General features: G+C 34.8%; 1 protein-coding gene across 1 annotated transcript in view; it reads right to left on the reverse strand.

Annotated features, from left to right (window-relative positions):
- Window positions 1–258: 258 nt before the first annotated feature.
- The window catches only part of IFT57 (intraflagellar transport 57), an 84,876-nt gene continuing 71,163 nt past the window's right edge, over window positions 259–13,971 (reverse strand). Inside the window, exons 7-11 of the mRNA XM_001362089.5 lie at window positions 11,050–11,121; window positions 10,356–10,487; window positions 4,467–4,529; window positions 1,628–1,694; window positions 259–652 (exon numbers count right to left, since the gene is read on the reverse strand). Of these exons, the coding sequence (XP_001362126.1) occupies window positions 474–652; window positions 1,628–1,694; window positions 4,467–4,529; window positions 10,356–10,487; window positions 11,050–11,121 (513 nt within the window). The 3' untranslated portion in view covers window positions 259–473. The remainder of the gene's footprint in view (window positions 653–1,627; window positions 1,695–4,466; window positions 4,530–10,355; window positions 10,488–11,049; window positions 11,122–13,971) is intronic.

The raw sequence follows: 13,971 nt of genomic DNA on the forward strand, positions 1-13,971 counted from the left end.
TGTATTATAGTTATTTGTGTACCCACCCATATATCCACAAGCAGTTTAATTTCCTTGAAGTTAGTGGAGAGATTTTACTTATTTTTATTATCCCTTCTCCTCAACCCCCCAACATAGTGATTTGCACAGAACAAGTTTTTAGGAAGTGTTAATTTAAGTTGTTACTTCCATTCCTGTTAAAGGTTTATGGAAAAGATATAGAACCAGTCATACTCCATAGCTCTAGAATATGTAATAAAAAACAAAAGACAAGTCCACTAACAAAAATTTCTAATTATTTTATTAAAATTATATTTCATCTCAAAGTCTTTAAATCACCAAATTCACCATCACACAATATATGTGAATATATACAAGAATAAGGCATCTTAGACAATGTTCAATGAGGTATAATAATTGTTTTTTTAAATTAAGCAATGTGAAATATAATTGGTTTAAGAAAAAACTGAGCAGAGAACAAATTACAATAAATTTTAATAAGAACCTATTGCAGATTCTGGAATGATTGTTGCATGCATATCCCTAGTCATATTTGACTTCTCCTTTAGTTTTGACTGGAGTAATGTGTGTTCCACTACTCCAATTCTAATGTCCATTTGGACTGTTTCTTGCTTCAGTTTGGTTAAGCTCTGTTTAATCTTTACCAAAGGAGCTGTAAAACAAAAATAACATGGAATAAAAGTATTCTTTTGGAGTACTGATCTATTACTGGGTGTTTGCTTAATAAACAATTTCTTTAATTTTTGTCTTACACAGAAAAATAGGGATTTAAATATCTAGTCAACAATTCCCTGTTGTCTACTCAGTTTTGCTATGGTATTTTGGATATGTGATATTTTCCAAATAGGAAAAGACCTCACTTTTGATGAGTTGAATGTGATCCTTTTTTTCTTTTCTAGGGAATAGGCTGCTGAAAGAGTGAAGATAAATAAACTAGGATTTTTTATGCCCCTTTAAATGATTGTATATATAGGTAGGTGGAGACTAGAGGGAGAAAGAAGTGAAGGTCAGTCACCTTCCAAGTCAAAGCAGTATGGCTGCTATGATATGGTGCAAAGAAGAAAATGTCTGGCCCCATTTGGATGAGTTTTGGACAATCTTGGGAAAATTGAAAAAAAAATCTAGTTCACCGTGAAAGCCGATTTTTGATAAATGTTCCCTCCTGTCCTATTTATCACATCTACAGCGGGAAGAACAATAACATAAAATTATTCTTATTATTACTTTTGTGGCTATTTGTACAAAGAACCAACAATCATCTGAAAATCATGGGATTACTAATGCTGTACCTACAAAATAACCTATTTTTACCACGTGGTATTATTTTGCTTAACAAACTGATTATATAGTGTTTGGCCCCTCTTTGGTTTAATAAAAAAGATTAGGATGAAAAAATCAAAATGTGTCAGACAACAAGTTACTAGTGAATTGTCATCAGGAAAATAATGCTTTGAAGATTTGAAATCTCTCTTGTGATATGTATTTCATCTCCATCAATTTAAACAAATAATTCATCCAAAAATTATAATCATTACCTTAGTAATATTTTACTAACTCAGTTTTTAATTTTGTAATCATTCATCTCTTTCATTGCTACTTTTTCTCTTAAAATGCACATAATACTTACCACCATCAGTCATGCTGCTGCCCTTTTCTTCCATTTCCTGTTTTACCTTTTCTAATTCTTCTGTAATCTTAAATTGAAGGGAAAAAAGAGATTAGCTTCATGAATTCTGCATCATTAATGATTGTTTAAATATTCTCAATGCTTATGGCAGGAAAAATAGATTTAGTATTAACAATGCATAATCTGGTCATGATTCCAGTAATAAAAAATGAACTATGCAAATATTGGTGGCTAGGTGGCACAGCCAGGCCTGGAAGTCAGGAAGAATCATCTTCCTGAGTTCAAATCTGGGCTCAGACACTTACTAAGCTGTGTGACCCTGGGCAAATCGCTCAATTCCTCTTTGCTTCAGTTTCCTCATCTGTAAAATGAGGTGGAGAAAAAAATGGCAAACCACTCGGTTGTCTTTGCCAAGAAAAGCCCAAATAAGGTCACAAGGATTCAGATATGGCCGAAAAGAATGAACAATAACAACATGCATACTATGCTTGATGTGGTAACCATTTGATTTAACCTACTTTGGGACATCTTAAATGGGAGTAGTAACAGCTCCATCCCCATGTCACTTAGGGGGTCTTTCCCTACAGTCTTGGGGTTGCCTAAATAACAAATCAACACTGAACCCTTTGCCCCTTTATCATCAATCAATGGTACCTCCTACTCCCCTACTTTGGTAGGCATGATTTGGTATCAGGTCCTGGGCATGCAGAGAAAGTAGATCTTCGAGACTCCATTCTATGTCTTATAGGAATCCCTTTCACGATCCCTATCGTCAAAACCTCAGTGCCACTTTCCAACTGTGGGCAACATATCCCATGGCATCCCTTCATTTGCTTGAGCTGCTCCTGGTGGTATGTGCTGAACAAACCTGCTTTTTTGATCGTCTTCCTGCCTCCTCAGTTCTTGCAGCTTCCTAAGACCCTCATAAGAAATTCTCTGGATTTCCCTTGGACATATCCATTCTTTTCCCAAGTGCCAGGCCAGACAGTTTCCCTACCACTTATTCTCTTTACTCACCTACTAAAAGGGCACACATTTTTCATCCTTAAAGAATTTTGTTATTAACATCAAAACTCATTAAATTTGTTTTTCATTCACGTTTCCAGACTACAAGATAGTAGAGTAAACCTATTAAAATAGTTTTAAGAGGGGGCAGCTGGGAGTTCAGTGGATTGAAAGCCAGGCCTAGAGACAAGAGGTCATAGGTTCAAATCTGGCCTCAGACACTTCCCAGCTGTGTGACCCTGGGCAAGTCACTTAACCCCCATTGCCTGGCCCTTACCACTCTTGGGCCTTGGAGCCAATACACAGTATTGACTTCAAAACGAAAGGTAAATGTTTAAAAAAAAATAGTTTTAGGAACTAGCTGTTCTAGATATGTAATTATTTCATGACATAAACATATCCCATTACATTATTCCCTGATAATTAATCATTAATTAAAACAGCATAAACACCCAACGAAGTTAGGCATTTCTAAAAGTTTCATACTTCTTTTTTCAGTATTAAGATTTTAAAAGAGAGATAATATCCCTTTTTCCCCTCAGTCTGGTGTTGTGGGGGTAAAAGAATCAAACTTTATAGATATTGTAGCAAAATGCTAAATTGCAAGTTTAGCAAAACATTACCTGCTAAAACAAATACTGTTTAGAATTCTGTAATAATAAAATGAAAAAATATATTTTCAAGTTGTATTTTGTTTTAATTCCTTATCTACAAACCTACATCTTGACTGCCTTATTTCTATCTATTATCAGCAATAACATAAACTTCCATTAGAAAAATATGGCCAATTACTCTTTTTTCTAATTATGAAAAATATTTGATATAATCTAGACATAATTATTACAGTTTAATAAGTCTTATTCTGTCATGATTTAGGATAAATAAAATACACCCAGGACATAGAGTACTCATTCATATAAGGCAAGTTAATTTTTTCAGACACCTAAAAAGCAACCATTGGGAAAACTACCTCTTCTAGAGAACTAAATGATTTCCTGGAATCCTTAAATTGTTGACTTCCCTAACATATCTGAGCTCTTTGTTTCCAGAGAATGTTTTATTTGCTTGGTTGAGCCACAGAATTACATTTGCAGTATTTCTAATGCTATGTATCAAAGTACTTTAAAATCATTAGCAAGTTTTTTAGCATTCCTCCCTGAGGCAGGTTTAATCCTATTAAGAAGTGTAGTCCATGAAATATCATTGGATTGAGAATAAAGAAAATATGGGGTTTAGTCCCAAGATAGCCATTGATCTTGGTCAATTTAAATTTTCTGTGCTTCAGGTTTTTCACTAAAAAATGGGAAATAGTAAAATCTAGAACCTATTCACTGCCAAGAACATAAAAATGAATTAAACAAAATGTGTGAATGGCATAAGATTCTAAGAAGGAAGTTATTATATTATTATATCTCCTCTCTATTTTATGGATAGTAAAAGAGATAAAAATGAGTTAAACATAAACCCTAGATCACAGGATGAATCAACAATTATTAAAAGCATTACTTACATGGTAAAGAATCCTAGATGACTGTTCTACTTTCTACACTATATATTTCTTCTATTTCTGATGTAGCATATTATGATTTAGGCAGTTTAGATATTTAATCATATAACGAACAAGAATTTTCAATTAGAAAATTAAGGCTTCCTCCTATAGAAAATTATTAAGTCATAGGGACATCTGTATAACTAAAAATGGCTGTAGAGGACATTAACAAATGCAGAAGGCAAGTATTTATGCCCATGGCATTGCTTTCACACAACCAAAAAAACAGGATTATAAAGCCCAGGCAAGTATTGGATCAATATGGTGGAAGTGCCTTCTCTGTACCTCTGAAAGGATTCTAGTTCTTTCAGTTACTCCGCCATTTCCCTGCTGGTATCTTTCTCTTGCCTGAAAAAGAAGACATTTAATTTAGTCACACATCCAAAATAGAAGTGCAAGATTACTTAAATATGGCCACTTTGCATTGCCATTTCTGAATATCATTACATGACAAAAGTCTCTTTTTTTGGGGTGGAAATGTATGTGAAAGTAACAATTAAGTATAAGCTGCTTTACATGGCTAATAAATATTATGTCCATTAGGCATACATCTGAACTACACAGTACTATAAAACGATGACATTTTTATTTTAGGATTCTGAATGTATAACTTGCAAAATCATTGTTCTATGTAAAAATCATCTTTTGTAATTCTTAAACAGTATGGGAGAATGGTTTGTGTTCATTCTGTTCTGCACAGCCAGCAGGGAGAGTGAGTTCTAAAAAATCAATCAAAATAACATTATCATGCTCAGCACTTTACCAGAGTTAACAAAGAGGATGACTGTAATCAATCTACATATAGTTTTGGGGAAGAAATGTTAAGAAAATAGTGAATATTAATGCCTAAAAATTACCGAAGGGTTTTAATCTGATTCAAAGCATTTTTGAAGAAACAACAATACATATCAGTATATGATATGTGGTTACTTGGAACATGAAAATGGTCTCAAGTGAAAAGCATCATCTACTTTGTCTTTATGTGGGGAACTCCCAAAGATGAACAAAATGGCTTTGCTCTTTTCCCATTTAAGATTCTCTCCCTCTTTTCCCTTTCTTGCTTTCAGTGTGTGCAGATGTCTGTTGAAGTTAGAAACATGTCTTTTTATTTATGCATTGACTCTCAGTCTGCCCCAGTTTTAGGAAAGTAGAAAGATAAGCCCCACATTGAACCTTTTGGCTCCAACACTGAGAAGAATTATCAAAGTCTGTCAATCTTCTTAAAAGTGGAGGACTTTAAAATAAAATAATTCTGATTTAATTAACTGACATGTGTCTTAGATTTAGTCTTGCTTTTATACCATTTATTTTCTTGTCCTAAACTATTATCTTCCCTTTCTTCAGTGACTCTAAGATCTCACTACACATAGATACTCATCACACTGGGGTAGATCCAAACATTCCCATGTCTTCTCATGTTTTTGAATTTTTGTCCATTGTTTTCTGTAAACTTTCTTCTATTATAAGACTTACTTAATGACTTGGGTTTATTTATTTATTTTATTTCTTGCAGGTCTGTTCATCTGTTATGTCACTCTTGCTACATAACCAATCCACTTTCTTTTCTAGTAATATATATATATATATATTATACACATAATATGTATAATGTATAATAGTCATTGTTAAGGATATATATATCTCCTTAACAATGTATATATGTATGCATGTGTATATATATATATATGTATATATCTCCTTAACATCTCCTGACTATTATACTTCTTTTATTCTGGACCTCTCCTGATACCTTTTTTTGATTGTCACATTGCACTATTGAATCATATGGAACTTGAAGTTCACTAAAACTCCCAGATTTTTTTTTATACAAATTGCAGCCTAGCCATGCCTTCTGAATATTTATGCAGTGGATATTTTGAATCTAAGTGTAGGCTTTAATGTTTAGGTCTATTAAATTTCATTTAATAAGATTTATCAAACTTCTAATTTCTTGACTGCTTTTTGGTTCCTGATTCTTCAGCCAGTGTGCTAGTGATCTCTCCTAAGTTGTGTCTTCTGAAAACAATTACCAAAAAATCCACCAGGATCTCTATGCCTTCTTTAAGGCACTGATACAAATGCTGAAAAACACAGGGCCAAGGACAGGTCCCTAGAGGAATTCCATCAAATTGTCACCAACCCAATATTCTTTGAGTTTAGTCATTCAGTTAAATTCTGACTTGTTTCCATAAGGAGAGTATGATAGACTTTGTTGAATGCCTTGCTGAAATTTAGGTAATCTCTATCTATATATAGCATTTCCCTGATCTGCCAGTCTAGAAACTTCATCAAAAAAGGAAATGATGTTACTCCTCCATGACCTGTTCTGGATGAAACCATGCTGCTTTTCCTGCTTAACTGCTCAGAAATTATTTCTTTAATAATAAATTCTAGAATTTTTCCAGGAAATCAGTCAAACTTACTGACCTATAGTTAGTAGACCCTGATACTCTAACTTTTTAAACAACAAGGATAACCATTAGTCCTCCATACCTGTGCCACATCTCCAATCACTCACATTCTTTCATTCTTTCAATAACTGGTCATCTGGCTTTGGTGGTGAACTCACCATAATAATATATTCTTATTGCTTAGCTTTGATTCTGGCTCTTTATTAACTTTTTATTTGGTACTGCTTAGTCCAAATATTTTCTTTGGCAGAGAAAAGAAACAAAGTAAGAGCTGAATAGTTCTATTCTTCCCTTATAATTTGCTATCTTATTCATGTTAGGAAGAAATCCTAACTCTTCTTTGATCTTTCCTTTTCTAATAAAATAACTGAAAAGGCTTTTAAAAACTCCTTAACATTAACCTCAGCTCATTCTGAGCTTTAGCATCTCTGCTACTATTCTTTCAAGACACATTATTTTTGTGTATTCAACCTCCATTAACTTTTTGATTCCATCTTTTATTCCAGTCTTTTAAAAATCACTAAATTATAGTTGATGCATCCCTTCTTCTCCACTTTGGTTTCTTTATATAGATAACTCTTTTTCCTTATTTGTTTTATTTTTAAGTCTTAAGAATTCTGTTCTGACATACTTCCCCTGCAGAATTTTAGACTATGGGAGTCTAATTACCCACTTTAATTCAGTCTCCCCAAAGTTGGGATGCATGTCTGACTTTATCTGGTTTTCCTTTTATTCCACTCCCCTTCTATAAATTATAAGATGGAATATTCACTTCCTCATAATATCCCCATCATTTCTACTTCAACAACAATTTCTTCTTATTAGCCAAAATCACGTATAAAATAGCTCCCTATGTTTTCTCCATCTTTTGAAGAATGAAATTGCCATTAAGTTGATTCAAGAATTTATTAGCTACTCTGATTTGAGGAGAGAAAGCTAGCAGATGACCAGATAACTTTAGCCCCATTTACATTTTAAGGTCCTTTTAATCAGATTTGCAAGATTCTAGGCAAGAATATTTTTTACCAGCCCTCACTAGGTGCCCTCCATCTTTGGCCAAGAGCCTATTGTTTCTTTACTTTAAGACATGGTCCAGAAATACAAACCCACTTCTCACATACTATCTTCTTACTCAGCTGTTCACTTTGCAAATCTGTTTTCCTTTCCAAAATACCTCCCTTCAATTGGCAGCAATGATAAAAACACCACCTGTGCCCTGAAGGTTTCCAATTTTTTGCCCAGAACTTTATAATTCCTAGCAAAGCTTTCTTAGTTCCTTCTGGAGGTATCATCTGTCTTCTTATGAATCACCAGAAATAGGTAGTGATTGTTAGATTTAAAACACCTCAGTTATCATGAACATGATATGTTGCTGAAAACTACTTTGCCTGTTCCCTGCCTGTTTCCTTCAAAGATGCCTTTACTGTATACAAAGACCAATCTCAGAAAGATTTTATAGATGAAAAGTTAGATATGTGGCTCAATAGTTGTTGGTATTTTCTTAATTCTTTTTTTGGGGGCAATAATATCTCGTGATTTTTTCCCCATTCTGTTCAGTTCTTCTTTTCTTTGGGAGAGTTGGGAAATTGATCTGAGTACATACTTTTTAAACTGTATGATTAGCAGCATGAATTTCCTTTGCATTCTCTATCTCTCAACATTTGGTCATTCTTCCTTACTTTATCTTTGTAAATATATTCCTGTTTCTTTCTTCTTTTTACACTTGGGAGTTAGATAGCAAAGCCCAAATGGATCAGTGTAGTGGCTTTGCTATCATTTAGCCTAAATTGAGTCTTTGTTTTGCTATAGAAATGCTGGCGGGGGCAGCTGGGTAGCTCAGTGGATTGAGAGCCAGGCCTAGAGATGGGAGGTCCTGGGTTCAAATTTGCCCTCAGACACTTCTCATCTGTGTCACCCTGGGCAAGTCACTTAACCCCCATTGCCTAGCCCTTACCACTCTTGGGCCTTGCAGCCAATACACAGTACTGACTCCAAGATGGAAGGTAAGGGTTAAAAAAAAAAAAGAAATGCTGGCACATTTCTACTTTACATCTCTTTTCTGACCTTTCAGTTTCACTTACAAATGTTCTTGCTATGCTCTGGCTTAGCTGGGTCTCATTCCAAGATCACTCTAGAAGCTCATTTTCCTTTCAAATACTTTTCATTATCCTGTGAGGTATGAGATTGACTATAACTTTTTGTAATATTTTACAGATGAATTTATAACAAACCAATGGTGCCAAACTCAAATGGAAATGAGGACCACTAATCATACCTAAGAATCTCTAGGGGCTACATATTGATTTTAAAAACCATATATTAATATTACATTTGTTTTACTGTATTTTTATTTAGGGTTATAAATAATATAAATAAAATAAATATTAACCAATTACATTTGAATCTAGTTTGGGCTGTACTGTTGTGGGTCACATACAGGCTGCCTGTTTGTGCTACCTCAGTGCTAAAATGGTACTGCCTTTGGCTGCCCTATATTTCTGCTTGACAAAAAGACCCAGGGGGGCAGCTGGGTAGCTTTGTGGATTGAGAGCCAGGCCTAGAGATGGGAGGTCCTGGGTTCAAATCTGACCTCAGACACTTCCCAGCTGTGTGATCCTGGGCAAGTCACTTAACCCCATTGCCTAGTCCTTACCACTCTTCTGCCTTGGAACCAATATTGATTCCAAGATGGAAGGTAAGGGTTTTAAAAAAAAAAAGAAGACCAGATGCTTGGTAGTTGGGGTAGTTTCTATGCTTTTTTCAGGTTCTACTAGCAACCATCTTATATTAAAATTTTAATATAATTCAAAATTGACAGTTATCCTCTTTCTGATACTAGAATTTGTCTTTGGCTGCTAAGTCTCCCTATGTTGAAAACAAGTGCTTGGCTAGCCAAGGTATTCCAAGCACTTTTGATTTCCTCACTGTGGTGATTTGTTTTGCATTGGTTAAACTTTTCTCAGAGAAGACAGTGATAATTAGAACCAATCTTTAATTTTCTCCATTCCCTAATTTTTCTTCCTAGGACAACAGTTTATTAAACACCTAGAGTGGGTTGTAGGTGCTCTAATTATGCACACTTATCAGCTCATCTTTATAATTTCTTTTCATTTGCTATTAATTTTGCTCTATGTAGTTGATGATTTGATTACACCAAAACAGCCAATTCTGATATGTCTCCCACTCAGGTCATCTATTAAGAGTCAATTAAAAAAAATTTTTTTAATGTTTTTTGGCACTGCACATAGTTGGGGCTTAAGATGCATAGATAGGAAACTTCTGAAACATCTATAAGCCTTTGGTTTCACTTATTTCTTGATTCCTAAATACATTTCCCAGTATAACTTTTGCTATTCTCTACTGTGCATCAAACTTTCTGCTGCTATCACTCAATATTAAGAAAAATATGGAAATGCATTTTATACTTTCCCCCTCTGTTCATAAAGCAAGCTAATGGAAAAATATGAGCCTGAATCACAGAGTGCCTTGTCTCAAAGTTTGCTGCTCTAGATCATGTCCCTCAGCAACATGAATATTACTTTGGGGACCTCCTTCCTAAAGATGAGTTTTTAAAAAGGAAATCAGAGGTTTAGCATTCCTGACAAATGGGAATAATTATGTCTGCTGCCTACTTAGCTTCCAGGATTATCAAGAGAATCAACGTGCCACTGTTGTCAGGAATTTCATGTTTCTCCAAAGAAAGGTGCTAATGCCAAAGCTTAGGATCATTAACCAGAACTCTCCATGGTCATTCCTGAATTACCTCACTCAGCTGGGCTTGGGCAGCACGATACTCTTGAACCAAATGCTCAAGCTGATTGTTGATGTATTTTTCTCGGCTGCTGATCTTTTCCAGGGTTCTACTGATCTCGTTATGAAGTTTGTCCAAAAATCCCTAGAAATTTCATGAGACTGTCAGTTAGAAAGAGACTTCACAAAGATCTTTTTCAGAAATCCAGTCTTAGTATGGTTATCATTCCATCACCACTCAATTGTTCTAAAGACAAGCAGGGAAAACATTTCTGAAAATTTTAGTTATGAAAAGTTTAGTTAAAAACATTTTAGGTATACTTTACAGAATGTGAAAAAGTACCTACGGGTAGAGGTCAAAGTATTTTTCTATTTTGATATGGCTGAAATCTATATGTGTAGTATTAACCTTGTACAGGGTTCACAATGGAAGTGAGTAGAATGAATGTGCCCAAACTAGGACAGAAAGAGAGTTTCCTCAGTGAAGGAGTGATTTTCCATCCCCAGAGTTCCTACTATGCTGGTATTTATCATCCCTTCCTTTCCTGGCCAATAGTACCTAATAATACCAGTTATTTTCTTTAAGTACTATTCAAGTACATGAGCTCCTCATAGGATGGAGCTTTATTCCTGTCTCATTTATGTCACTACATAATGAGGATTTTTGTGGTGAGGAAATCTTTGCTGACTGATAGTAATGTACTTACCTTTGTCTCTTTTAAAGCAGACTCAATTTCACTTTTGTGTTGGTGCATTTGGTCAACGTGGATCCTCCAGTCCTAGAAACAAAAACACATGAAAGTATTGAATTTAGCAATGGAATACTGAAAAAATACGTTTTTCTCAAATAAAGATACACTACATTCCCCTCTTTTTTTTTTCTGTTGTGTGGTACTGACTTATATGTTAATTACTGTATTCAGACTATTTCATTCCAAAAATAGTCCCATTTCAGGTGAGGAGGTTCTTAAATATAGTTTACAATCAGATTATAAAGCAACATGTGTAAAGCATCTTAGGATAAAAGGCTCTAAATAAATGTAAATTATTTTATGTGTTCACAGAGTGATGTTTGACAATTTGAATATAAATTGCAATTGCACTGCTGGTGGTTAATATTTATGACTATCCATCAACAAAAAAGTATTATCCAAGAACAGAAATAATTGTTTAAGCAATTAGAATCATGTTGCCAGGAATCTCTTTGGACTAAATTATATAGCAAAAGATTATATGTCCCTTAGGATTAAATCTGAAACCTTGTCTGTATAAGGTACTTCAACTTTTCTTATGAAGGTAGCTCCTAAGGAGTCCTATAATTCTTTTTTTCTTTTCAGTTTGTCAAAATTTATTGAGTTTTATGTATGAGATATAGTAAACCATGGGTGCTATTTCTTTTAGATTTCTAGACTTCCTTAGACCTGCTTGGTTAATTACTGCTGTCATGGGTTGTTATATTTGCTGAAATCTACACTGACATTTTAATTATATGACTCTAATGTTTCAAAAACCATAGGTTTGGAACTGAAAAGGGACCTTAGAGATTTCTAGTTTGACCTGTTCATTTTAAAGAGAGCAGGAAACAAGTTGGAGAAGCTAAAGCATTCGTCCAAATCCAGATAGTGGAACAGTGAGGAGCAGAGCTGGGATTTGAATAGGTCCTTTAAATCCAAAAGCAACAATGGTCTCAACTGTGTTTATTTTTTCAAGGTTTTGATTATTTAAAAAAAAACCTACAGTTTTTACAACAGGGACATTTGAAATATTTTCTAATCATGTGCCTATTAAAAAAATCATTAAATTGCAACTATGTAGACCATTTTACTTTATGCTATGGTGCTTATTGGAAAATGAAGACCTACAAACTTGGTATAAGAGGGGAGATAAGATGTGGACATAAAAAAGGATATAAAAAAGTGAAAGAAAGCAGATGGGGCAGGGGGGGAGTGTAGAAAGAGAGGCATAAAATGCCACAGGAGTTCAGAGAAGGGACAGACTCATTCTAGCTAAGAAGGTGGTGGCTTCATAATGGAGGAGGCATCTGAGCTAGAGTTAAAGAAGGGAAAGATTTCAATGGGCATGATGTCACAGAGCACTAGAGGTGGTATGAACATTTTGAGCAAAAGAATGGAGGCAAAAGTGAACAGGGCATTTATGGGGAATAACAAATAGTACAGTTTGGCTAGAATGTGGGGTGTGTGACAGAGAATAATGAGAAATAAAGCTGGAAAAAAAGAATGAGATGGACTTAGAGGGCCTAAAGGCCATAGAGGCTAGGTATTACAACAATCCAGATTTTGGTAATGAGAGTCTAAACCTATGAAAAAAAATTTGTTGTCTTTTATGTGCAAAGGAATAACAGTAGGTGGGGTAGAGAAGGAGCTTTCAATCTTGTAGGGGAAAGAAGATATTTACATGCCCCCCAAATAGGGGCATATGAAAAAAAATGATTAATTAGCTCTGATCAGAGGCACCAGGGGAAGAAGAGTCAGGAATCAAAGACAATCCTGGGGTTTCAAAGTAGATGACTAAGGAGATGAGGGAATCAGTAACAAAAATAAGGAGGGACTAGACATGTTGCAGTAATCTACAGAGTATGTAAAAACTCTGGAACATATATTCTTATTTGCTTGGATAACTTCTTTCCCTAACCCTCTTATATTCTATATCACTTTCCTGAAAGAAATACACAAAAATGTTTCATGAAAAAACTTCTACTCATTTTCCCCTTCTGCTCTGGAATAATAACTCTGGGTAGGGTCAGTCTAGTAGAGTGGGTGACTGGTACTCTTCTCTTAGGTTCTCCTGCATCTCATCTATGATCTTGGCCTCCTTAAGTACTGGCCTTCATGGGTGTCCTAGGTTTTCTGTCTTCCCCATGGGATAATTCTGCTCCTTGTCTTTTCTCCTTCCCCACCAAGGTTTGTGGCTCTTGCTCCATTGCAAAAATTGTAAGTTACAGTTTTGACCATAGCAAAAGCTACCTGGAAACTTTAAGTATGTCAGATGGCAGAATTCATTTTGTCCCAAATTAAAGGAGCAGCCAGGTACTTTGTGCTGTGACAGGTTGTAGAGCAAAGAACTAGTCAGTACTTATGACCTCCATTCATTTCCTTTTCTATTTAATCTCTGTTTCCCATTCACCTATGTTGGCCTAGGTTTATAGAGCTTTCAATAAAAAAAAATATTGGCTTGCAGTGAACTCTGGCAATTGTGACAGAGCAGATTTGGCTAGGGATAAGGTCTCTTCAAACCTGCCAAGAAACAATGGTGCAATGAGCAGTCAGTCACCTGAACCTTATGCCTTATTTCCCTGTATCAAAGGTACAAATTCTACATATAATTTATATATATATATGTGTGTGTGTGTGTGTGTGTGTGTGTGTGTGTGTGTGTGTGTGTGTGTGTGTATATATATATATATATATATTTAAGTGATTTTGCAAATTTTTTTTTTGGTCTTGTCTCTGTTTCTCTCTCTCCAACTGTTATCTTTATTTATTTAATAAAACACCTGTTTTTAAATGGCTAAAAAACTAAAGCAAGGATAAGGAATGGATAACTATTAAAAAAAGATAAATTTCAATTAAATTTCAATTAACTTTGTCTTGATGGCTATGTGATTCTGA

The sequence above is a fragment of the Monodelphis domestica genome, chromosome 4, assembly GCF_027887165.1.
Source record: "Monodelphis domestica isolate mMonDom1 chromosome 4, mMonDom1.pri, whole genome shotgun sequence".
Lineage (NCBI taxonomy): Eukaryota > Metazoa > Chordata > Mammalia > Didelphimorphia > Didelphidae > Monodelphis > Monodelphis domestica.